Here is a 25753-nt window from a genome sequence, read left to right on the forward strand (position 1 = left end):
TGGAATATTTCTTTTGTAAACTAAAATTTATTTATATTATTTTCGTATTAGTTTATATAAAATTATATTTTTGATTTAGGTTATAAACTAAATTTTAAACTATAATTTTAATTTCGATCTCAGAATAGAATTTATATCATAATTTACCAAAACATACTTATACTAAAAAGAGATAAAGTGCTTTATTAGGAAATAAAAGAGATACAGAGTTTTTGATGACAAAAGAACAAAATAAGTTAATTAATTAGTTTAATAATATACACATCCTAGAAAAACTATTAAAAGACATTTTTACACTACACTATAAATTATTTATCATAACTTTGAAACGTGATTTACACACTTAAAAAACATTTATTACCATAGATTCTAATCACCAACACAATCTATATATTTAAAAGCATTTAATATCACAGAATCAAGTCAGAGACTTAAAAGTAAGTGATAACAAACTCGTTCTATTATAATATAATGTCTTAAATGAAACTAATACCTTAATTATTAATTACTCTTATAATAAAAAAAAGACTCTTATAATATATTAATATAATAAAATTTGAATTTAAATTTAACTATATCTGAGAAAATAGAATTCTTGATAGAATGAAGTTTCTTGTTTTATATATTACACATTAATTTTATATCTAACTAATGTATAATTTCAAGTAAAAATTAAAATAGAAAATGGATATGACTATTGAAATGGTAAAATACTTGCCAAACACGGGATCGTAACAATAATGTAATGGGTTGAAAAAAGGTAAAGACGTACGAAATCCTGGTTTAATCAGTTGATGATAAATAAAAAGTTAGCCTATATATACCCTTGCGCGTTGCTTGTTGTGGCTGTGACACTCTTTTATAACTATCATTTTCTGATAAAAGTAAGTAACCCAACTTGTTTTGGAGATGAAGTCATGGCTGCTTCTATCTCTTCTTCTATTGGCTGCAAATATGCTGCAACAATGTTGTGTGAATGGACAAGCGCAAGTGCCTGGTGTCTTTGTGTTTGGGGGCACTCTATCTGACCATGGAAACAACAACAACCTTCGAACAAGCGTAAAATCCAATTATATGCCCTATGGCATCGACTTCTCCCGAGGCTCAACTGGTAGATTTTCCAATGGAAAAACGCAAGTTGATATCATTGGTACGTAACATCAATGCTCTGTGCTTTCCCATACTTTTATTTTTTACCTCACTAATTAAACTTCAACCGTTGCAGCTGAATTTCTGAGATTAAACACATCCATCCCACCCTATGCAAACACCACTGGCTCAGACATACTCAAGGGTGTCACCTATGCATCTGGATCAGCTGGGATTCGCGATGAGACCGGCAGACATCTAGTATACACACACATACATACATGAATACTGTTTTTCTTCTTATAATTTTAGAGCCTTTTTATTATATCTCAAAGCCAGCTAATGCCACTATACTACGTACGCAGGGTAACAATATCAATTTCAGAAGGCAGATCGCAAATCACAGATACATAATTCTCAGAATTCTTTCACAAATTGGATATAATCGAACTCGACAACACCTTAGGCAGTGCTTGTATTACGTGCATATAGGTAACAATGATTACATATATAATTACTATCTTCCCCAATTTTACCGAACAAGCCGCTTCTTCAACACTGAACAATTTGCACAAGATCTTATTAACAGATACTCTCGCTATATTCAGGTACCTACAATTTCCTTTTTTCTTTTCATTTTTCCCTCACAAATCCACTTCATCACGCTTTTAGTAGCATACATAATTATAAACTCAAATCACATATTGGATTACTCATAAATTTATTCTACTTGGGATGCTATGGATTGATGTCTTACGGTTTCAAAGACATTACATGACTCTCATCCCAGGTTTCACTAAAACAATTGTTCAAAAATATATTTGAAGTCAACTAAATTCATACTAAGTTGAATTATATATTGATTTAATTTTGAAAAGTTGATTTTGAAAATTTCTGAAATTGGAAAAAACACTTCAAAATAAGATATATATTGATTTATAATATTTTAAATATTTTTTAGAAAGTTATTCTCTTTCAAAAATTCTTATGAAATTTTGACATTTCAATTGATAATATTTTAAGGAAAATGACACTTGAACAACCATTTTTGACAACATTTAGACACGCGCACACGTGTCAAAATCTGAGTGGTCCAGTTGGAAAAATTAAATGAAAATGGACCACTCAGATTTTGACACGTGTGCGCGTGTCTAAATGTTGTCAAAAATGGTTGTTCAAGTATCATTTTCCATATTTTAAACATTTTCTTAGAAGATAATTCTCTTTCAAACATTCTTTTGAAATTTTGACATTTCAATTAGTTGACCTTGTGATGTTGACCAATTATTTACTTTTAAAGAAAGTTATATTATTAAAAGGAAAGAATAAAAACATCAAATACGAGGATTAAACCAAATTCATAATACAATAATAAAAATCTCAATTTTAAAACTTTAGATCGGTTTCTAAAAAAATCACACCTAGTGCAAATGAGCAAGTATTCAAAACAAACAAAATATTCTAAAATCAATCTCTAAATTGCTAGACACACAGACTTCTAAATTAAAATAAGACAAATAGTTAAGCAACAATTCTACGTCCAACTGAAAGTCCAAAGAACCTTAACAAGTTCTTTGACAGCTCATCATATAATCAGTTTCCAATTAAATAGATTCTCAGAACTGACTTAATTGTAACCATGGCACAATAATCTGTCTTAAAGATGAAAACATTATCAATTAAAGATGAATAATTTAGTCTAAATTTCTCAAATCATAAAACAAGTTAATTAAATTCAATTGAATTATCATTTAATTCAGTTTAAATAACCCCAGTTCCTTCTAAAATTTAGTTTAATTTTATAATAAACTAATTCAATTGATGTATTTATACACTCCTCTACCTTAGTTATCCAAGTTTAACAATTATGAAAATATACATGATTTTGGAGGACAGGATCTGCGTAGTCTTGGGGCAAGAAAATTCGTGTTCATCTCGCCGGGTCGTATTGGGTGCACTCCGTATGCCTTATCCATGAATAGGACAAATGGATCTTGTGTTGAAGAGATGAATGCTGCAACCTCCATATTCACTGGCAAGCTTAGATCTCTAGTGGACCGACTAAACAACAATTTTGGTGATGATTCTAGATTCATGTTTGTAAACAACTCAGCCAGAAACCTTGGAGTCGTTGCTACTGGTGCATTTCTATTTTCTTAAACTCTATGCTTCGTTTTTATATTGAAACAATCTGAATGAAAGGTCCTTGTACTGTTTCAGGAGGTTTCACTGTTACGAATGCTTCTTGCTGCCCAACGGGGACGGATTTGCTGTGTGATCCTAATCAAACACCATGCCAGAATAGAAATCAGTATGTGTTTTGGGATAAATTTGTTTTCACAGAAGCTTTCAACAGATTCCTCGCACTCCTTGCGTATAATGGTTCTAATCGAGACTTCGTTTACCCAGTCAACATCAGCACCCTTGTTCAGTCTTGATGCTTTACTTCAAAATCCCATATCCATTTACAAATGAACACTTTTATACTTTTCTAATGTTTAATAAAGTTTAGTCAATAAGTTCATGATGGGCGAACCGTATGTGATATGGGACTTTGTTATATTTCTATTAAAGACATGAATATATTTTCCTTTTCAACTATTTTTTGCACTATATATTTCTGTGCTTAATTGAAAATTGTATTTTTTTTATCTGAAGGAATAATTAATCTTAACGAATACAGACTAATTAAAAAAGTATATAAAAAACAAATCATAATGACGGACCAAAAACATCCCATCAAAGACAATCTCCACAAATTATGTACAATGCTTTTAGGATTGTCAAACGAACATGTAACCATCGCATCTCTTTAGATGTAAAATCACGTCCCAAAATTACCTTTCTTTAAAAATGCTACATTTTGTTATTTACTTACACACAAATATGTAAGTAGAGATCAGAAGACACGTGCCATTTTAATTAAAGTACGACGTGAATTTAATCACAACTAAATTATTGCCTCTTATACTAAGTTTTTTGACATACGACATTGATTTGATAATATACATGAACTTATATGAAAAATGAAATCGAAGGTAAGTCGTTTATAATAAGAAACGATGTCAATTTGATAACGACTCAAATCGCATCTTTTATACCAAGTAAACTTGCGTAGATATGTAAATTAAATACGATCTTTTTTTTGAGAAAATAAGACATTAATTTAACTACAATTAGAATCACACCTTTTATACTAAGTGAACGTATTGGATATAGAAATAGAATCTAAACCTATTTTTATTAAGGTAGGTTTGGTCTCACAAGAAAATGCACTTCTTATCTTAAAGATCAAGTTAAATGACGATGGAAAAAAATTATGTTGAACAGTGAACTTAATTTTTCGTGTGCTTCGTTAAAAATAAATTAAGGAAAAACCCTATAGGAAAACAAAAGTAAATAATTTATTATTTTTTGAAGGATAGACCTTTGGGTGTAATATTAATATGGAACAAGCTATTACTATTTTAGTATCCAACGAATTTTTACACATACTTCACATCTATTATTGTTGTATCTTTTAATATATTTTTACAAATATATAAAAGTTAATCTTTTTAATGACCAAATTATTTTTAAAAGTGAGTTGTCAACTGATACTACTTATGTAAAGAAACATTTTTCTATAGAACAAGGGTCCTATTATTTTCATATCCAACAAATTTTTAGTATGAGTGTAATAATAATATGGAAAAAGTGTACAATCGGAAGATGAACCTGCTATCTAATGATGTATTATGTAACTTTTAAGATATTCTTAACTTAAAATTGATAGATTGATTCAGAGTCTATGAATTATATAGAAGTAGTCTCTTAAAACAGGAATGCTGGTATATCGATACCAAAATGAATTTTACATGGACAATCATTAGTAGTAGGAGAGGCGAAAAGCTAAAGGATGGAAAGGAGAAATCTTCTATCATCAACAACAACCCACCAATGACATGCATGAAATCCATCTTTTGAGCAATTTCAATGCAGTCCTCAGACTTTTTGGAGATGAAATAATGTTGTGGGTATTACAAAAGAGACCCACTTTTGATTAGATTAGACACTCTCAAAGATTTTTATACAATAACTCTCATTAATATTTTTTGTTTGTAGCAGAAGAGTTGAGTCTCGGGCATATGAATTTCATATGTGAATAATCCACAAAAAGATCTCTTCCCTTCTGTTTCTACCAGCAACAAAACTTGCCCAACAGGTCATCTTAGCAATAATGTTAGTAATTACTTTCCGTTGACAAACTATTCGGCCTCCAATGTTGATTCATTCTGACTTCATTTGAAAGCAAAAAATTCAATAAATACACATGCATCTTTCATCTGACACTTGCTACAACGAGATCGATGGAAGCTAAGATTAAACTCTGGCTAGTTTTATCTCTTCTATTGGCTGCAAATTGCATGCAACATTATTGTGTCCATGCAGAACCACTTGTTCCTTGCCTTTTTGCCTTTGGGGACTCTCTAACTGACTGTGGAAATAACAACAACCGTGCAACATTAGGAAGAGCCAATTTCATACCATATGGCATCGACTTCCCACAAGGTCCAACAGGAAGATTTACTAATGGAAGAACCTCATTTGACTTCATTAGTACGTAACATTCACAATTTCTTTTTAAAATATAATATTTTTAACCCCAGGTTTTGTGTTTAGCACTCCAATTAACGTTTAGCCATTTGTTGCAGGCGAGCTTCTGGGATTTCAGAAATTCATCCCACCCCATGCAGACACTAGTGGCTCAGACATTCTTAAGGGTGTGAACTATGCATCTGGAGGAGCAGGAATAAGACCCGAGAGTGGCATGGTTGGAGTATATAATTCAAATTAATATACCTTTATTTATCCTTCTTTCTTTTTCCATTTAATTGGTCTTTTTTGGTATAATTTTAAAAGATTTTCATTTGTATGCTGACGCAGGGTGACAATATTGATTTGGAAAATCAGGTGAGCAATCACAGAGCCATATTTTCAGAGATCAGTGAGAAACTTGGAGGTTCTGAGAATGCAACAGAGTACCTTAACAAGTGCTTGTATTATGTGAATATAGGCACCAACGATTACCTATTCAATTACTTCTTTTTCCCTATTTACCTAACCAGGCTCTTCTATACCCCTCAACAATACGCCGACACTCTTCTTGTCCGACTATTTAAATATATACAGGTATTTTACAATTTTTTCTACATTTTTCTCACTGTCTCCTAAATTCATCATGTGGGGTATTTTTTCCAAGCATACTGGATTATATAAATTGAAATTAAACTACTGGATCAAGTATTACAAAAGATTGTATAAAAAACAAACAACGAATGCAAAAAGTGAAAGAATTTGATAACAAAAATCATAGGATGGATCTAATTATACCACCCTAATAATATTTACACCTATTGAAAAATTATAGAAAAAAAGATGATTTTGGGGGACAGGAACTGCATGACGATTTTGGGGCAAGAAAATTCGTGGTAGTTGGGGTGGCTGATATAGGTTGCATTCCAGCTACCACGCATCAGACAAATGGATCTTGTGTTGAAGAGATGAGTGATGCTGTCTCCATCTATAATGACAAGCTTAAATCTAGAGTGGACCAATTCAATAACCATTCCTCTACCCATTCCAAATCCATCTTCGTCCCTAGCTTGGACAGATCCATTATCCCAGGTGCCCTTTTCAAATTTCTTAAATTTCACATTCTAGATTAAAACAACATCCAATCAATGTCTTACAATTTGATTTGATTTGTGTTTCAGATTTCCCTGTTGTGAATGCTCCATGCTGCCCAACGCCTTGTTTACCTAATAGAACACTATGTCAGAATAGAAGTAACTACATGTTTTGGGATGAAACGCATCCCTCGGAAGCTGCCAACCGAATCACTGCACAGAGATCATCCAATGACATCATGCGACTTGTTCAGTCCTCAATTCAAACTACGACACCTTAAATACATGAGATATATTCTTACACCTACCGCCAAAATAGAAATAAATAAAAAAATCCATTCTACATAATAAATATATTACTCCTTGGCATTTAATATTAATATATATATATATATATATATATATATATATATATATATATATATATATAATAAGAAACATTATGGGTGCCCTCAACCCTTGTACAAAAAAAATATAAAGGCTTATGAAATAACCTTTGTAACTAAAGTTTATAAGATGATGCATATGAAATTATAATAGAGAGACTATTTATACTATAAAAGACAAAAAGAATATGATTGGTTAATACAATGCCCCACGAGATTCCTAAGTAACACCCGTCAAGAAAAAATATATTTCGAACGATTGAATATATATAAACCTTACTTTAATAAAACAATGTTTTGGCCAAAAGCTGTAAAATCATTTTAACCCTACAAAAGTTTATGATTAGAGGAGAAAAGGAAGGCTTACCGCTAGAGAGGTCAAAACAGGCTACCTGACCCGATCTAGTCTGACCCACCACGGGTTGGTCACTTAATGAGTCAATCCAACCCGGTTCATTTATTAGCGAGTTAGAAAAATTCGAACCCGGCCTGACTCAACGCGGGTTGGTGGGTAAACAGGTTGACTCACTGATTCCCTTAATTACAATTTTTTATAAATAAAAAAAAAATTATAAACTTTTTATAATTTAAATCTAACTAAATTTCACTCCCAATGGGTGTTTAATTAATTTTAAAAATAATGAACTTAAATAATTTTTTCAAGCAAAAACAAAATAATAAATATTTTTTTTATAAAATTAAAATTAAATTTTAATAAAATAAAATTAGGTAGGTGGATTGGTGGGTCAACCCGGCCCACCAGGGTTCAACCCGCATGAACCGAGTTTAAATGAGTCGGTTAAAATCTGACCCGCATAAAAAAAATTCAACTTTTTCAAACCTAACCTGGCTCAAACCCATAATGGACAAAGTTGACCCGCAAATTGTGACTCATTTTGACAGTTTTACTTACAGTCTTGTTAAATAAATTTCCTTTCAGTCTAGTGAGAACTTAAAATAGAGAATAAATTTTCTTCTAAAATATGAGAATATTTACAATCCTAATAATATTAACTTTGTATTTTTTATATTTTACGTTGCTTCATTTTTTTTCTTATAACTTCTTTAGTTTAGTTTGAGAGTTAAAGCCTTTTAGATTTTACACGTGACATTTTACTATAATTTTGACATATAACACTTTATAAACACGGTTAATATCAACTTAATGAAAAAAAAAATCAAATTAACTCTATTAAAAAAATATTAAAATTCAGTTAAGTAAAAGAAAAAACATAAAAACAAAAAAGTAATCATAGACCTAATAGTTTATAAATTTTTATTTTTATAGTGGTACATTATATATTATAGGTATATTCATACCTTCAAAATATTATGCAAAATATATTTATAATTGTAGTTTTTCTTCATCATCTTTACATATTCTAGTTATATAATGTTTAATTTAAATAATATTTTTTATACTTCTAAAATTTATTCTTGTTATATAATGTTTAGTCTAAATAATATTTTTTATACTTCTAAAATTTGTTTATCTCTGAATATTTTTAACACTCAACATTTTTTTAAATTAGTAGTATTGAGATGTTAACTTTATCAATATCAAGCTGCAAATAGCTTAGTGTCAACACTTAATTTAAAATTAATATAAATACTTATTCACTAAATTTTTAATATTAAAACCCTCACAACTTTTCTTTTGGAAGTACCAGTTTTAAATAAATCAGTTTTGGAAAATATAAAAAAATTATTTAACCCATGTAATTAATTTCTTTACCACTGAAACACGTGCATAAAATAATGGACACATATTTTGATTTAAGGAGTAGTCTTAAGTTTGTTGTTGTATTAAATACTAAAAGGAAGACTTTTACAGTTAGTAACCATTTTAGCCTCAGAACATGATTTCCTCCAAGGAAAGATACACATGCAATTTTCAAAGAAATTAATGTTAATGAAACTATAATAAATTGTATGATAAATATCATTAATAGATCATGTGGGTAACTTAACTTTTCAACTCCATTAAAATTGATTCAATATGATAATTGAATATTAAAAATTTACACCATCTATTTCAACACAAGAGATGAAATGAGTTATTTTTAATTTAGACTTATTTTACTTTATTTTAAGTTAATAACTTGAATTAATTAAGTTACAAGTATATCATAATCTCTTATATGAAAATAGTAATATTTCGGTCGTGAAATTTCAGCATCGATACCTTCTATCATGCAATTGAATGATGGGGAGCTTTACAATGATAGGTCAAAGCTAATAAAAAAGAACGTGTTTATTTTCTAACTTTGAAAGTTGTAGTATTAGTTGGAGGGATATAATGACTCCATTGAAAGTTACCCCATAAATGTTTTTTACAATAAATAATAATTTTTTATATAGATAGTTTCAATAAGTAATAAATTATTGAATGTTATAATTCCAAAAAAAAAAATTTATAAAATTTTTAGATAATATAAATTTCAAGAGAAGAAATTTAAAATTTTAGAAATCACAAATTTATGCAAATTTTCTTGGAAATTTAAAATTCGCTTGAAAATTCCATAAATAATTTATTATTTTATGTGACATGAAAAAAATATACTTTCATAAATAATTAATAATAATTCATTATGTTGATTGAAAATGATTTCTAAGATTTATGAAAAATATAATGATAGATTATAATTTTGAGTGGCTATTTCAGCCAGTAATAATAAAATATTTTCAAATATGTTAAAAGGAAAAATATTCAATTATTTTTAGAATTAATTCTTTTGTAGTATTTGCGGAAGCTTTTAAGCGAGTTTTTGAAGCAAATATTTCTTGAATACTCATATTTTACATCTAAAAACACTTTATTACTTAAGATCATTAATAAAGAGATTGAACATGTTACTGACTTTGTAGTATAACTCTTTTGAAGATTATTTGTCACTCCAGGTGTATTTTTTTGGTATGTTTTGTTGTTTGTCTTCTTTAGTGTGGTGTAGTATTAGTTGTTTGATGACTGATTTCAATAACCTTTGTATTTTTTTTTTCTTGAAGGTTGTTTAAGAATATTGTGAATTTTCTTATTTTGGTTGCATAAGAGTTATTGTAATGTGGATTGAGACACTTTGGTATATTTTCGAATCGATGATCACGATGGATCGAACTAAAAAAGAATAAGAAAAGTAAAAAATTAGCAAAAGATTGACTTCTGAAACTAGATTTCAGGAGTTTTTCTTATGTGTTAGGGAAATGTAATTGTCCTATAACGCTTATTATAATAAAGATGGTTACCTATAATTAATTAAATATATTATTTATATTTTTAAATATTTGTTTCATTCTAATCGTTAAAATATATTAATTTAAATAAATATTAATTTGTATATTATTTAAAACAAAATTAAATCAAGTATCACTATTATTGTTATTATTATGTAAATTTGATATAAGAGAAATATATTTTTTCTTTTACGTTTAGCTCATCACGAGTGAATTTCTATATATTGGAGAATCAGAATTATATAGTTTTTGTTAGAAAATATTTGTATATTGATAATTGTAAATTTTTCTATTTATTTTATTCAAGAAATTATGAACTGGCATAACTCAAATTATGAAAAAAAAATAATAGAGATGTATATCCAAATCAATCTATTAATTTATTTTCGTCACAATATTTATTTTATTATTTTAAATCTCATAAATATTTAAATAAATAAATAAATAAATAAATATATATATATATATATATATATATATAGGGGTTTGCTAACGCGCGTACGCCTGTTTTTCAGTTGGTACATTTTAGCAATGTGTACCGGATTTTAGTAGACAAAAATACCCTTATATATCATGGATTCTAAGTTTTAAGGTTAAGGGTATTTTAATAATTTTCATTCTCAAAACATAAAAAAAAAAAAAAGAAACCCCCCAAACCCTTGCTCACCTCTCTCATTCCTCTCAATCCTTTCTCTTTCATCTCTCTCACTCCAACATTTTCTCCTTTTCTCTGTCTCCCTACTGTAGCCCCAATTGAAAAAATCAGAAACACTTGCCTTTAAACAATTTGTCTTTCTAAAGAGTTGAGTCATTGACATATTCACCTTGAGGCAAAGGTTCATTCAAGATCTCTTCAATTTCACCATCTTTACTAATTTCTCTAATTTCATCATCTCATATGTTGAATCATCATCTCTAAAAAAACCCTCCAGGCCAATTACCAATTCTTTCAGATAAGACAAAAATTATAAAATAAAAACTCATTATAAAGTCAATTTTTGTAAGAAATTGTTTAACAACAAGTATTTCTGATTTTTTCCAGGTCAATTACCAATTCCTTTATGCTTGTGAAAATTGGATAAAATTAGATAAGACAAAAATTATAAGATCAAAACTCATTATAAAATCATTTTTTTGTAAGATTGTTTAACGGTTTCTGATTTTTTCAATTGGGGCTACAGTAGGGTGTTTCTGATTTTTTCAATTGGGGCTACAGTAGGGATGACAGAGAAAAGATTGGAGTGAGAAAGATGAAAGAGAAAGGGTTTAAAGGAATGAGAGAGGTGAGTAAGGCTTTGGGGGTTTCTTTTTTTTTTTTTAGTTTTGAGAATGAAAATTATTAAAATACCGTTAACCTTAAAACTTAGAATCCATGATATATAAGGATATTTTTGTCTACTAAAACCCGATACACATTGCTAAAATGTACCAACTGAAAAACAGGCGTACGCGCGTTAGCAAACCCTTATATATATATATATATATATATATATATATATATATATATATATATATATATATATATATATATATATATATATATATATATTAGTTTTTTTTAGATGTCAAGCTGTATCATTTTACATGTTTAAAGGTTTTTTAATTCAAAGGTATCTAAATTAGTTCATTCAATAATTTAAAATATAACTTTTTTTTATTAAAACATAAAATTGATTTTTAACCGTTATTAAATATTTGATTGAAATTATCACTATTTAACTCTGTACATTTTCAATTTTAGAAGATTTGGATTACAAACATCCTTAAGAAGAGAAAAAAAAACAAGTTGTTTCAACTTGCATCTTTCAAAATTTTTATTCAAAGAATATACATTTTAAATAATTGTATTTCTTGTAAATCACATTTTTGTTTATAAAGAATAAAAAAAATAATAAATGAACTAAAACTATAATATATTATTATTATTATTATTTGAAATATTAAGAAATGGAATTGTCACAATTTATGTCTTGAACTTTTATGTTAAATCAAAATAACTTTTTCTTTTGAAACTTTTTCTTGAATAATATTTATTTTTAGCTAGGAAAGATAATTTCATAACATTTATGCATTAATATCATTCTAATAGGTTTAACACTATTTTTCTACATAGTAGTATTCAGTTTTAGAAAAGTGAGATTTTCAACATATTAAATCACATTCATGGAAAGTAATGTACGTATAAGTTAGTATAACCCTGATACAGGAACTTGTTAAAATTACACATAGCAAATTCAAGCATACCTTGAAGAATTAAGTAGTTTTTAATATTTTTTATAATTCAACTAAAAAAAATTATTCAATTCTTCGGTTTGACATTCCTGACTATACATAGATAAAAGAAATATAGGTTAATTATAGATAAGTAGAGTAATAAATCAGTAAAGAAAAATTGAGAAAAGAAGCTAAAACAGCTCATGTAATATAAATAAAGCACTTATAAAACTTAAATAATCTGTACCAAAACTTGCCAAACTCCACGTGCCAGCAATAATATTAATTAGGTTAAAGCATTCCATTTATTTTCAGTGTATAAAAAAATTTCAAATTCATATCTTCTTTTTATCTGTATCAATTTAGTTTTTATTTTAAAAAATTTATATTATCAGTTTTATTTTTTAAAATTGCACTAACACAATTAAAAATGTATCCCATATCATTTTATAGTTTTTCTACTTTATAATTCTTTTTCTTTTTAATTAATTTTTAATATTATTTTTAAAAGGCTTAAATGTTTACTTCGTCCAAATAAAGACATTGGGTCCCTATGTCATGAAAATGTGTATGAATAAGGTCTTATCCATTAAGTTGACAGCAACGACGTTAAGTCCATGCTGATGTGACCGTACTTTTTCTTTTATCTCTTTTGCTGTCTAACTTTTTCTCTCTCTTGTTCAGTTTTTTCTTTGATGATTTGTTGAACTTGTTCTTTCTTTGTGAACCTTATTCATATACTTTTCATAACATAGGGACCCAATGTTTTCATTTTTAAAACCGGGTACTAAACAAAAATTCACCTTTTAACATAAAGACGAAATAAGCATTTAAGCCTTTTTAAAACTAACAAACCATAGAAGAAGAACAATACGATGTAACAGTGATAGTGTTACATGTTACGTAACATTACCTTCATTTTAATTTATTTTTTTTATTTTTATTTCTGTCTCAATTTAAAATTAATTTTTTTTAAATGAAATTATCATCTTTTTAAAATTTAATTTGATATAAATGTTATAGAAACATTTTTATTAAAATTAATATTTTTATTAAATATTTTGAAAAAGATTATGTTTGTTTATATTTATATTTTATATTAAACTCTATTTAAAATTGTTTTTAAATTTTAAATTTATTTGTTTTGAATGGTTAAATAATTGTTTAAAATCATTTTAAAATTTTATATTTGAATTTGTAAAAATGTTATTTTTAAACCAACTTAAACATTTATACAAAATGAGTCACTCGGTCCGACTCAGCCCGGCCCACCACGGGTTGGTCACTTAGTGAATCAATCCAATGTGGCTCATTTATTAGCAAGCCAAAAAAATTCAAACTCGACCCGACCCACTATGGGTTGGTGGGTAAATGGGTTGGCTCACTGTCTCACTTAATTATAATTTTTTTAAATAAAAAAATTACAAACTTTTTATAATTTAAATCTAAACAAATTTCAATCCGGGTGTTTAATTAATTTTGAAAATAAGGAACTTAAATAATTTTTTTTAGCAAAAACAAAATAATAAATATTTTTTTATAAAATTAAAATTAAATTTTAATAAAATAAAATTAGGTAGGTAGGTTGGTGGGCCAACCCAGTCTACCACAGGTTCAACATGAGATAGATTTAAATGAGCGGGTTGAAATTTGTCCCACATAAAAAATATATAATATTTTTAAATCCAACCCGGTTCAAACCTGTGGTGGACCGGATTGACTCGCGGGTTGTGACCCATTTTAACAGCTCTATTTTAAAATATACAATTATTTAAAAGTATTGAAAATTTTGATAAATTTATTTTATTTTATGAAATATAATTGATAAATAAGTTTAACATATTTGTTTGTTAAAATTAATGTTAATTTTTTTTTCTGTTAACACTACTTTATATTAACAACTTTAAAATAATTTTAAATAAAATTCAATGCAAAATATAAATATAAATAAATTTAGTTTTTTTAAAAATATTTAATTAAAATATTAATTTTAATAAAAATATATTTGTATAACATTTATACATGTAAAAGTTAATTTCGTTTTCATCCTTCTTTTAATCTTAAAACCAATAAAACTGAATTGAAAAAATCTGAATGCAACTTGGACACAAAAACTGTCACCCCACCCCATATATATACTCCCACACATTGCTTTGATCATTATCAGTTTTTCTTTCCAAGATCAATAGATGGAGATGATGGGAGCTAAGACTAAGTCATGGGTGGTTTTGTCCATTTTTCTGTTGGCTGCAAACTGCATGCAACAGTGTGTCCATGGAAATTCGCAAGCGCCTTGCATGTATATCTTCGGGGACTCTTACTCTGAAAATGGAAATAACAACAACCGCGCCACAAACGCAAAAGCCAATTACAGTCCATATGGCATCGACTACAAACAAGGCAATAACCCAACAGGAAGAGCTACCAATGGACGAATAGAAGCTGACTTTGTTGGTAAGTAACATTCTCAATTCTTAATTCAACATTTTTTTAACACTAATCCACACTTTTACTAATTGCAGCTGAACGTCAAGGGTTACCGGACATCCCACCCTATGCAGACACCGATGGCTCAGACATACTCAAGGGTGTCAACTATGCATCTGCTGCAGGAGGGATTCGCCCTGAGACAGGCTCCCAAAGAGTATTATTTTTATATCATCCATTCTTATATAATATGTTTTTTGGAGGATTATTTCAATGCCACTAAATTACTATTACGTACGCATCGCAGGGTGACATTATCAGTTTGGAAAGACAGATCCAAAATCACGGAGACATATATAACCGAATTGTTAGGAGACTTGGAAATTCAAAAAAAGCTGAAAAGCACCTTGGCAAGTGCGTGTATTACATGAAAATAGGAACCAATGATTACTACGGCAATTACTTCCTCCCCTCTTCCCCAACAAGACGCGACTTTACACCCGATCAATATGCTGCAGATCTTGTTAGACGCTACTCTTCATATCTGAAGGTGTTTTATACTGATTTCTATTTCTTTTTCTATTTAAGTAAAAAAGTTTATCACAAACCACCCCAGATATACTCGAAGAAAGTTTATACATTTTAGAAGCATTAAACTATTAAAAAATACTTTTCTAAATAACGTAATATTTTTGGAATATTCATAAGAATAGTAGTAGTTGTTACAAATTATTTGTAACGTTGAATCCAGCTCCAACTAATTAGATGAAAACGCCTTAATATGATGATATACATATATAACTAAAAAAACATGATTGTGGGCAACAGACACTGCATGACAACTACGGGGCAAGAAAATTCCTTGTCTTTACACTGGGTCACATTGGATGCAATCCATTTGCCAGAGCTACGTATACAAGAGAAGGTAGAGGTTGTGCTCAACAGCTGAACGATGCTGCGTTACTTTTCGACAGAAAGCTTAAATCTGAAGTGGAGCGATTGAATGAAAACAAGTTATCTTCTAAAGCCAAATTCGTGGTCGTAAACAGCGAAACCAACACTGGTACCAGTTCCCGTTTTCTCTCTCTCCATTTCACATTCTGGATTACAAGTTGAACCTAAATGGTCCGTGTGTTTCAGGTTTCACTGATGCGGATACTCCTTGCTGCCCAACGGTGCGAAATGAGACGTGTATTCCAAATGGAATACCCTGCAGCAATAGAGATGAATTCCGCTTTTACGATGGACTCCATGGAACAGAAAAGACCAACAGGTTCACCGCAGGAATAGTAAATCAGGGTGTGCAGCGCCTTCTGACCTGAAGATTCAGGCCAATTTATTACGGCACATATCCTTAAATAATTCACTAAGTCTTTCATCACTCTGTCTAATATGCTCTTTATTCTTGGATAAAATTTGTTGAAAAAGTTACAAAAATGAGTCAGACACAGGTCTTATAATCATTCAATCCGACTCATAAACTTGTATACCTTTCAATAAATTTTACTCACAAGATCATTAATATTCAATAATTTATACAATAATTTGCGCAATGTTTTTCTTAAAAAAGATTGTTATTGTGCAAACTATTATATAAATTATTGTATTTATACGACATCTTAATAATGTAAAAAGAGCATGTCAGTATGTGTGTTGTCAGACTTTTTCTAAATCGTTGCTTATATTGCATCAATTTGAATAAGTGCCTACTGTTTGAGTATAATACAATAAAACATGTATCATTTTTCCTTTTCATCCGTATAAAATAGAAGAAAAGATTGTGGACTGAATCTTATTCAATCACCGCTGATGATATCTGATGAATCGAGAATATACAAGTTTTTATACTAATAATGCGTTGTTACTATTGTAAAAAATATTTAATGTACTGTTAATAATTTCAAGTAATCTGTAAGTTTTTAACTGTTTGAAGTATCTCTTATAGGGTTCATTTTGATGGTATCGATGTTTTCCATTTCTAGGTTATCTTTCCAGTTCTTTTCAAAACAAAGAAAGACTGTAAAACTTACTTTCCAAAGGTTTATTTTATTAAAAAATGATGTCACATTGATATACCAATAAAGATTTTTTAAATATTTCTCTCGGTTGGATTTTCAAACATAATATAATTAGATACACTGTTTCCAGTTATACTTATCATGTGCAACATAACATTTAACGAATTTTAAAATGATTTAATAATTAAAGAGGCTAACAGGATTAATATTCAAAATACTACAGACTTTTTATTACTTTTCAATACCTGAGACTAGATAAGAGATAATGTACTTAAATTTATAAATAGTGGTTTCTAGATATATTTTTAACAAGCTTCATATTTAGTTTGTTGTATACTCTTTTATAGTAGAATGTATATAATTGTGTTCCTTTTTTAAGTAAATTTTGTTACATATAAATTTGGAAAAAATCATGAGTCTATAAATTTTTGTGTTCACTGTTTCCTTCTTATATATTCCTTTATTGTTTTTTTCTCAACACTAATAAACTGTTAAATTTGTTTTTTAAAATTTGAATCATTCCTAAAATAATTTTGAAGTACTAAATTCTTTTAAAGAGTAATATTTGAATTAATCCATTTCCTTCTACTTAACCACTCAATTAATGTTTAAATTAATTCCAACACTTGCCATTAGACTAAAAGTTATTGTCATTAGTTAGAACGTAATTTTTTTTATTTAAGAATGTAAATAGTCATATACCATTATGTGACTCCACGGACTTAGTTTTCACCACAAGACAAATGATGCACTTTGTAACAATATATTTAAACTATATACTATCAATTTTTAGGTTTTTACACTAGTGCAGCGAGGGAATTTTACCGCGGTTATTTTTCACTATACGTCGCGGTTTACGAACCGCGGCCTATTCAGCCGCGGTAGTAAGTCAGAGACTTTAGGCCGCAGTTATGACCGCGGTATATAGGTTGCGGAATATGCCGCGGTTGTCCAAGGAACCGCTGCCTAAATCCATTTTTTTTAAAAAAAAAAAAATTTGTCCACGATATGCCGCGGTCAGTATATGCCGCGGTTCTATTACTAACCGCGGCCATATGTCTCATTAAAAAAAAAAACAAAACACTATATGCCGCGGTTGTGGTTACAACCGCGGCATATTCCCCTGCAGTTTTTTAAAATTGCAGGTCTGTTTTTGTGATATCCACTACCACAAAAACAGACCTGCATATAAAAACATGTACACAAATTCAATTTGAACATAACAAACACATGTTCAAATGTATTTCAACATCAAATAAAGTACAAAGTCTAAGAAAATTCAATCTAATCAAATGCAATGTTTAAATCTAAGAGCTATTGTATAATCTAATTATATACTTCGCAGCAGCGTTCCTAATGAATAATAGTGACTTCTCAGGAACTGGTGTAGTAGTCTTGAATCTCTGCAAAAGACAATTCATATTAATTAGTGTATATGAATTCAACATTTGGGAAAAAATCAAATGTTGTTAAAGTTAAATATTACCGTTTCCCAGCGACTTGTGATGTGAGAACGAACAATATGGGTCATCCAATACATTACATAGTATCCGCACTCATATGACCCATTTTGTCTGTTACACTACAATATATCATCACAGTTGATAATAGTTAGTGAATAACATTAAAATAAAATAATTATAACAAAGTATGGCTTTAGCATATGTCAAACCTTGAGAGAAATCCAAGCAATCTTTCTACTATTAACAATTGATCTCCCACCCATCATCATACTTGCTGGAATAGAACTGTATATAAAAAAAGGTTTTAGCATTCATTTATATAACAAAGAAAGTCCAAACATTGAGGTTCTTACTAATCAATTGCTTGTCTGAGTTGTGTGGGAGGAGGCCTGTGCAATGAACAGAACCACAAAGCATAGTTGTCTTGCATAGACATAACAAGAAGTTGCCAATGGCGCCTGAAATTCATAATAACGTAACTATTAAATATTAAAATCACATATGAAACATTATTATGTTAACAAAGTTCACTTACCCGGATATATAAATAATGCAAGAACTACAACACACATTACCAAAACTATAGCAAAAACTATACCATACATTACCAAAACTATAGCAATTTCATGCATTACCAAAATTTTAGCAAAAACTATACCATACATTACCAAAACTATAGTAATTTCATACATTAACAAAACTATAGCAATTGTTATTATGCAAAAACTAATGAAGAAATCATGTTAAGAATGCAAAAGAGCATAAATACCTGGAACAGGGGCGGCGAAAAAGCTTGGTGCAGCAAAGGGGAATGGCAGCGGAGAGGAATGACAAGCGTTTCAAACGATTTTGATCGGCTAAAACTGTTTCTTATCGTCAAAAATGGGAATTGACCGAACAATTTTGAGTTTAAACGGTGAAGAAACGAGGGAACTGAGATGGGTGGTCGGCGGGAGAAGAAAACTCGACGTCCAGCGTCTGCGCGAACAAGACGATACTGTTCCAAAGTTTTATTTTTTAACTCTGACTGGGGAATCTACCGCGGTTCACTACTTAACCGCGGTTTCACAACGAACCGCGGCCTATACTCATTAAAAAAATAACCTAAATGGCATTTTTGAAATTATTTTTAAACTATATGTCGCGGTTCAGGGGCCAACCGCGGTATATTCCTCTAAATATTTCAAATTCAATTTAAATTTATTTCAGGTAGGAGAATAGGTCGCGGTTACTCTGAGAACCGCGGCCTATACCCCTGTAACGTGCTGAATACAACTGTCTCCCCAACTGCCTTTTGGGGAATATTAGTAGATGACAGGGGGTATATGCCGCGGTTGCTCTGAGCAACCGCGGCATATACCCCTGTAACTTCTGAAATTCTCTGACTGACGGAGAAGTTCAGAAGTTACTGCGGTATATGCCGCGGTTTCCCAGCGAACCGCGGCATATACCCCTGTAACTTCTGAATACAACTGTCTCCCCAACTGCCTTTTGGGGAATATCAGTAGATGACAGGGGGTATATGCCGCGGTTGCTCAGAGCCACCGCGGCATATACCCCTGTAACTTCTGAAATTCTCTGACTGACGGAGAAGTTCAGAAGTTACTGCGGTATATGCCGCGGTTCGCTGAGCAACCGCGGCATATACCCCTGTAACTTCTGAAATTCTCTGACTCAGTCAACCCCTGCAATAAATTGGCAGGGGTATATGCCGCAGTTTTCCAGAGAACTACGGCATATACGCTGTTATTTAATTTTTTTTTTCAGACGTGGCGTCAAAGGGGATGGTTTCTATTTACAAAACTGCCACCGCGCACCATTATGCTGCGGTTTCTAGTGAACCGTGGCATAATGTGCGCTGTAAAAACCCAATTTTTTACTAGTGTTACCATGGATTATATCTAGTCATTTTTAATGTTTTTTATTTATTTATTTTTTCATATAAGAATGTTTAACTGCAGTTTCAAATATTCAATTTATAAACCTTTTAATTATTAAGTAATATATAAAGCTCATATTTATTATCTTTATTCTTAATTTTGTTTCATTTGAATAGCTTTTATTTCACTAAAATAATTTTCAATTATATAAAAAGGATTTAACTACTTTGATATCGAAAAAAAAAATCAGTTTTCCAATAGATTTTTTCATCTTATCATACTCTTTATTATACATTTATTTTAATATATTAAATTATTTTTAGGACACACACTCTATTATTTTAATTTTTTAATATATTTTTTTTGTTTTAATCACATAAAATTATTTTTTCAATAAAATTATATATTATTATTTTGAATATCATTTATTATCAATTTATCAATATAGGTTAAAGTTTTAAAATGAAAGATTTCTTGTTAAATTTAAATTTTGATTAGTTTAATATTTTTTTATCTTCACGATTTTGTTGTGAACTATAATATTTATTAGTGTATAATGAATATTTCATTTTAATTTATAGAAAATAAGTAAAAATATTTTTAAAACATTTTTTAACTTGAATATTTATTTTCTTTTCATAACATTCTAAAAAAATTTAATTTTATCAACTTTAATTTATTAATGTTTGTAAAATTAATAATATTTTGGTTGTAATAAAATTTCATTTATCTATACTTATGTAATATTTTAAATAATTATTTTACTTTTATTAATTGCTTTTTTGTGCTCTATTTTTAAATTTACATGATTATAATATTTTTTATATTTAGCATTAATAAAATGAGAACATATATTTTTTATATTAAATATTTAATAATATTATATATTTTTTATAATATTTATAAAAATAAATGAATTGATATTGAAACATTAATATATATATATATATATATATATATATATATATATATATATATATATATATATATATATAGATATAGATATAGACATAGGTACGAAAATAAAGACGAATCTATAGTTTGAAGTACTAAATGTAAGGTATTTTTGTTTAGAAATGATCGCATCTCCCTCTAGTACATGTGTAGTTAAGATTTCAATGAAATTATGGTCTGTTTATAAATATTCTTTTAAAAAGTCTGATACAAATAAATGGAGGTTTATTAATCTAAGGTTGTGCTTGTTTCAAAGTATAAAAGGGGGAAGTGAACTTAAAAATATGATTTTCTCAATTTTAACTAGTTGTTATTTTCGCCACAACTTTTGATATTTTACATTCTCTTAAATAGCTTTCTTTAATAGTTATCTGGCTCCATTTTTTTCACGTTTTTTCTTTCAGTTTTCTTCACCAATTTTTATTTTTATTTGTCAACATGTTAGTTGAATTAGTATATGTTTTGGTTTGTTATGTAATTATAGCGCAGTCTGATACCAAAAATTACCAAGATATAGTAAGTTCCATATATTATAAAATTTTGACATAATCATAGATAGGAAATTCAATAAAAAAAAAAGGGTTAAATATGTTTTTTGTCCCTAAACTATTGACCGTTTCTGGTTTTCGTCCCTCTTCCAAAGTAAGGTACAATTTAGTCCTCAATCTTTAAAAAACGTTCGTTTTAGTCGAAAAAACGAACGTTTTGAGGACTAAAAACAAAATTTTGAGGACTAAAACGAACGTTTTTCTAAAGAATGAAGACCAAATTGTACCTTAGTTTGGAAGAGGGACGAAAACCAGAAACGGCCAATAGTTTAGGAACTAAAAACATATTTAACCCCAAAAAAAAAAAAAGAGGTAGAGAGAGAAGAATATACATGCCTAACCATTTAAGAGTTTAGATTTAATTACTTTTAATACCTTGACTTTGGAAAGTAGGGTGTTAATTAGTGGTTACTGATTAGTTAAATGGTTATTAAAATGTGAGAAAAGTGTGCAACTATAAGATCTTTTGAAGGGCAGCAAACTAAATTTGAAATAAAAAAAAAAAGTTACAACATCACCTCACAATTTGTATTATTTTTTTATTTTTTATTATTGTATAATATTTTTTTTATATTATGTGAACTTAATATTTCTATTTATTATTTTATTAATATCATATATTTATAAATATAGATCTATAAGTTTTTTAAAATGTATTTTATTTTAATATATTTTTTACATAATACGTTATATTATTACTTATAATAAATAATAAATTAAAGTCTTTATTTTAATTATTATGCTATAAGATATTCAAATTTAGAATTATAAATTATAAAGGACTTCTTCTCTTTTTTTTAAAAAAATGTTTGTAAATCGTAACTACCAGAATTTTTTTTATGGACTCTGACTGTTACTCTACATTGAAAATGATATTTTATTTCCTTAAGCTTGTTTGCATGTTTGCCTAGATACAATTCTTCTATGTTAGGTAAAACATTATTCATGATTTTACGTATATTTATTATACTTAAATAGGTAAAATTTAAACTCAAGATTCCCACACAAATTATAATAATTTCTAAATAACATATATTAAGTATTATTATGAATTTAGATATTTCAATTACGTTAATATTCTAAAGTTCATTGTAATAACTTTTTTTAGTTAAGGATAAAAATAAGATAGAGATGTTATATAAATTCAAGACTAAATTAACCTTAGATAATCTTTTTAACAAATAAGTTAGATTTTAAGTGTTTAATAAAATTACACTAAACAAAACTATTATTTTATCGACAAAAAAATAAATTCGTCTCTAATTTTGAATTGTTGATAATTTATACTAATACATTTAAGAGTTTAGATTTATTGACAGAAATTTTGATTCGTAAAATCTGTGGCATCCCAAATATATAATAACCACAATCATATAACTTAAGCGTCTACGTTCCAATAAAGAGAACAGTCAGAGTAGAATAGTAGTTCAGTAGCTGATATTACAGTCATCCACAAAAGAATATAACTTAAAACTTAAACAGTTTAGAGTACTTCAAAATAACACCAACTTAAATTTATAAATCCTAAAAATACTATATTGCATCAGCATCCTCCAACTCTTGCTCCAAGGGAACCTCCTCAACAACATCTGCTCCCATCCAAGTGGATGATCATTGCAAAGAAAAACATACACAAGCAGCACACTACAAAGAAGCAAGGGTGAGCTAGATAAACAAACAGTAATCATATAGTTCAATCAATAAATATCATCGTGCTTAGCTACATATAAAGAACAATCAAGGCATACCACTTTAAACCATGACTCAAACACTCACACGACTCATCCAGATTGGTATAACTGTCGAACTATTGGTCGTCTTTGCACTTGCGTAGTTCAGCTGGCACTCCCCAACACTATGCAAGGAAAATCCCCATCTATCTATGTCTAAACTCTAAGACTATAGACAAGAACCTCCCTCTACTCTCACCACTTACACTGCTCTCCTCTATTTGAGTATGAACAATGATTCGAGTGTAGGGATAGACATACCAGTTCAAAGCTCCATACAGTTATACAGAACAACAACAACACCCCACACATCTCTTTCAATCATCTCACCCTGAGATGTCCACTTCATACTCAATTACATCATTGTAGTTCACATTCATATGCTTTACAACCACTCAACAACGCCATACATACATCCTGACAGTCAAACAACATCAATCAATCCAAACAAAAGAAGAAAAAGGAGTGAGATCCCATCCATGCACCAATTTACGTTCATATATATATATATATATATATATATATATATATATATATATATATATTATTAAATGTTATGGAAATATAATATATATATATATATATATATATATATATATATTATATTATGATAACAATTTATATCATACGTTTCATATGTTAATATAATATATATCATGCTTTCCTAACTTATATTTCCATAACATTTAATAATATACATACATATACTTGTCTAATTTTCATCATTGTAGAGATCTTACTTTCTCCCAATTGGTTACCGCAGAGGGTTCATATGTCTGAACGCATCAGACTCACCTTTGGCGCTAGCACATATGACTAGTCACAACGTACTGGACCAGGCCAGGGCTGCTCTATGATCAGGGATGTGCCAACTCAGGTTTTTAAGTCCCCTCTATCCTACCAACAAAGAAAGGCTTTTAACAAGTTATGATTTAATTATCCAAGTTATTAAAACTATCCTACAATGTTCTAGACATCAAATACCCAATTATATATATCACCCTTCTCCACAGTAACCTTAAACAGTACCTGCCCATATACATGCTATCAGAGCCCTTACTCCAAATCCTCCAACCAGAACAATTTCAACCAAAACAGATTAATTTCAACAGAGACACTTACAAACATAATTGCCACATGTACCAGTTCAACACCAAAGCATAAATTATTTAAGCACAATTCCACAGTCTCAGTTATAATTATCCAATAAAAATTATAAGAACACAGTTCAACATTCAACCTGCATATATTTGTATAAAATAAATTCATACAAAAATAATTAGCTCACTGGAAAACTTCACAGTTTACTTGACATGAAGATCTAAATAGTGTTCTCATAGCAAAATTCAAAGACACCCTGTAAATGACTCAATGGTGATAGAATTAGCTTTTTAGGCTAGAAATTACCTCAAATTTGAAGTAGAACACTTCTAGTGGCATGCATTCAGTAAAGTAGCAATGCCCTAGGTGCTAGAAACGGTGGAGAAAAGGAAAAAGTGACTTACCGGTTGGAACAATAACCGTTCGGTCCGTTACGGGCGGTGAACGTTTGAGCACCACCTATTCAAAAATTAAACGGTTCAACAGGGTGTATGTTAGAGAAGGAAAAATTGGCAGGGAAAACTGACTTAGGAGAAAGACCCTGCTAAGATCATGTGCCTTTGATCTGATGGGTCTGGATGCCCCACATAAGGCCCAAAGACCCCTTTATTAATTTTACAGACCCTTACAAAATCTATTAAAAAAATATGTTGGTAAATTAATTTTTTTATCAACAGAATTAATAACATTTGTTAGTATTTTTTTTTTAATAATTTATAATATTTATTATTGATGAATGATTTTAATAAATTTTATTAAAGATGTGAATATTTTCATTTTAAACTTTAATTATATTGTAATAAAATTTGTGAGTAAATTCGTTAATAATAATTTTTTATTTTAAATCAGTCGCTAATTAAACCTTTTTAAAATTTATTAATAAATCTATTGACGATTAATTTTTTGAAAATCAGTAGATAATTAAAATTTTGTAAAATTTATTAGTAATTCAGGTGATTTTTTAATCTACCAAACTATAACATGCTTTACTAATTTTTATGGGTTTTTCTTATATTAATCTTTATTTTTAATTAAAAAATTTT

The 25753-nt window shown here is 28.9% G+C and overlaps 3 protein-coding genes across 6 annotated transcripts; all 3 read left to right on the top strand.

Moving 5' to 3' along the window:
* Nucleotides 1-852: 852 nt before the first annotated feature.
* LOC124825929 (GDSL esterase/lipase At1g29670-like) lies at nucleotides 853-3690 on the top strand. Its single transcript, XM_047298673.2, has 5 exons — nucleotides 853-1150; nucleotides 1226-1350; nucleotides 1455-1697; nucleotides 2986-3229; nucleotides 3310-3690. The coding sequence occupies exons 1-5, from the start codon at nucleotides 910-912 to the stop codon at nucleotides 3525-3527; spliced, it is 1071 nt and encodes a 356-aa protein (XP_047154629.2). The 5' UTR covers nucleotides 853-909; the 3' UTR covers nucleotides 3528-3690.
* Nucleotides 3691-5432: 1742 nt separating this feature from the next.
* Nucleotides 5433-7120, top strand: LOC124825981 (GDSL esterase/lipase At1g29660-like). 4 transcript variants are annotated; one of them, XM_088091583.1, is made up of 6 exons: nucleotides 5433-5688; nucleotides 5784-5908; nucleotides 6016-6091; nucleotides 6198-6261; nucleotides 6500-6756; nucleotides 6846-7120. In XM_088091583.1, exons 1-6 carry the CDS (start codon nucleotides 5439-5441, stop codon nucleotides 7037-7039), a joined length of 966 nt encoding a protein of 321 aa, XP_087947709.1. In that variant the 5' UTR covers nucleotides 5433-5438; the 3' UTR covers nucleotides 7040-7120. The 4 variants fall into 4 exon arrangements, with proteins under 4 accessions (XP_087947709.1, XP_087947710.1, XP_047154697.1 ...); XM_088091584.1 differs by having other exon boundaries at nucleotides 5784-5902; XM_047298741.2 differs by having other exon boundaries at nucleotides 6016-6261; nucleotides 6525-6756.
* A 7627-nt stretch (nucleotides 7121-14747) lies between these two features.
* On the top strand, nucleotides 14748-16806 carry LOC124825874 (GDSL esterase/lipase At5g45670-like). The gene is made up of 5 exons (XM_047298602.2): nucleotides 14748-15043; nucleotides 15112-15233; nucleotides 15324-15566; nucleotides 15845-16079; nucleotides 16157-16806. The coding sequence occupies exons 1-5, from the start codon at nucleotides 14779-14781 to the stop codon at nucleotides 16336-16338; spliced, it is 1047 nt and encodes a 348-aa protein (XP_047154558.1). The 5' UTR covers nucleotides 14748-14778; the 3' UTR covers nucleotides 16339-16806.
* Nucleotides 16807-25753: the final 8947 nt, after the last annotated feature.

This window comes from Vigna umbellata, chromosome 5 (genome assembly GCF_029865625.1).
Source record: "Vigna umbellata cultivar VRB3 chromosome 5, Vumbellata_1.0, whole genome shotgun sequence".
Lineage (NCBI taxonomy): Eukaryota > Viridiplantae > Streptophyta > Magnoliopsida > Fabales > Fabaceae > Vigna > Vigna umbellata.

Excerpts from the sequence above, each read along its gene's own strand:
- LOC124825929 (XM_047298673.2), top strand. The coding sequence starts at position 910 with ATGAAGTCATGGCTGCTTCTATCTCTTCTTCTATTGGCTGCAAATATG. Across the intron at positions 1,351-1,454 it reads ATGAGACCGGCAGACATCTA|GGTAACAATATCAATTTCAG; the intron begins GTATACACACAC and ends CTACGTACGCAG. Across the intron at positions 3,230-3,309 it reads CCTTGGAGTCGTTGCTACTG|GAGGTTTCACTGTTACGAAT; the intron begins GTGCATTTCTAT and ends GTACTGTTTCAG.
- LOC124825874 (XM_047298602.2), top strand. The coding sequence starts at position 14,779 with ATGGAGATGATGGGAGCTAAGACTAAGTCATGGGTGGTTTTGTCCATT. Across the intron at positions 15,234-15,323 it reads CTGAGACAGGCTCCCAAAGA|GGTGACATTATCAGTTTGGA; the intron begins GTATTATTTTTA and ends TACGCATCGCAG. Across the intron at positions 15,567-15,844 it reads GCTACTCTTCATATCTGAAG|ACACTGCATGACAACTACGG; the intron begins GTGTTTTATACT and ends TGTGGGCAACAG.
- LOC124825981 (XM_047298741.2), top strand. The coding sequence starts at position 5,439 with ATGGAAGCTAAGATTAAACTCTGGCTAGTTTTATCTCTTCTATTGGCT. Across the intron at positions 5,689-5,783 it reads AACCTCATTTGACTTCATTA|GCGAGCTTCTGGGATTTCAG; the intron begins GTACGTAACATT and ends CATTTGTTGCAG. Across the intron at positions 6,757-6,845 it reads GGACAGATCCATTATCCCAG|ATTTCCCTGTTGTGAATGCT; the intron begins GTGCCCTTTTCA and ends TTTGTGTTTCAG.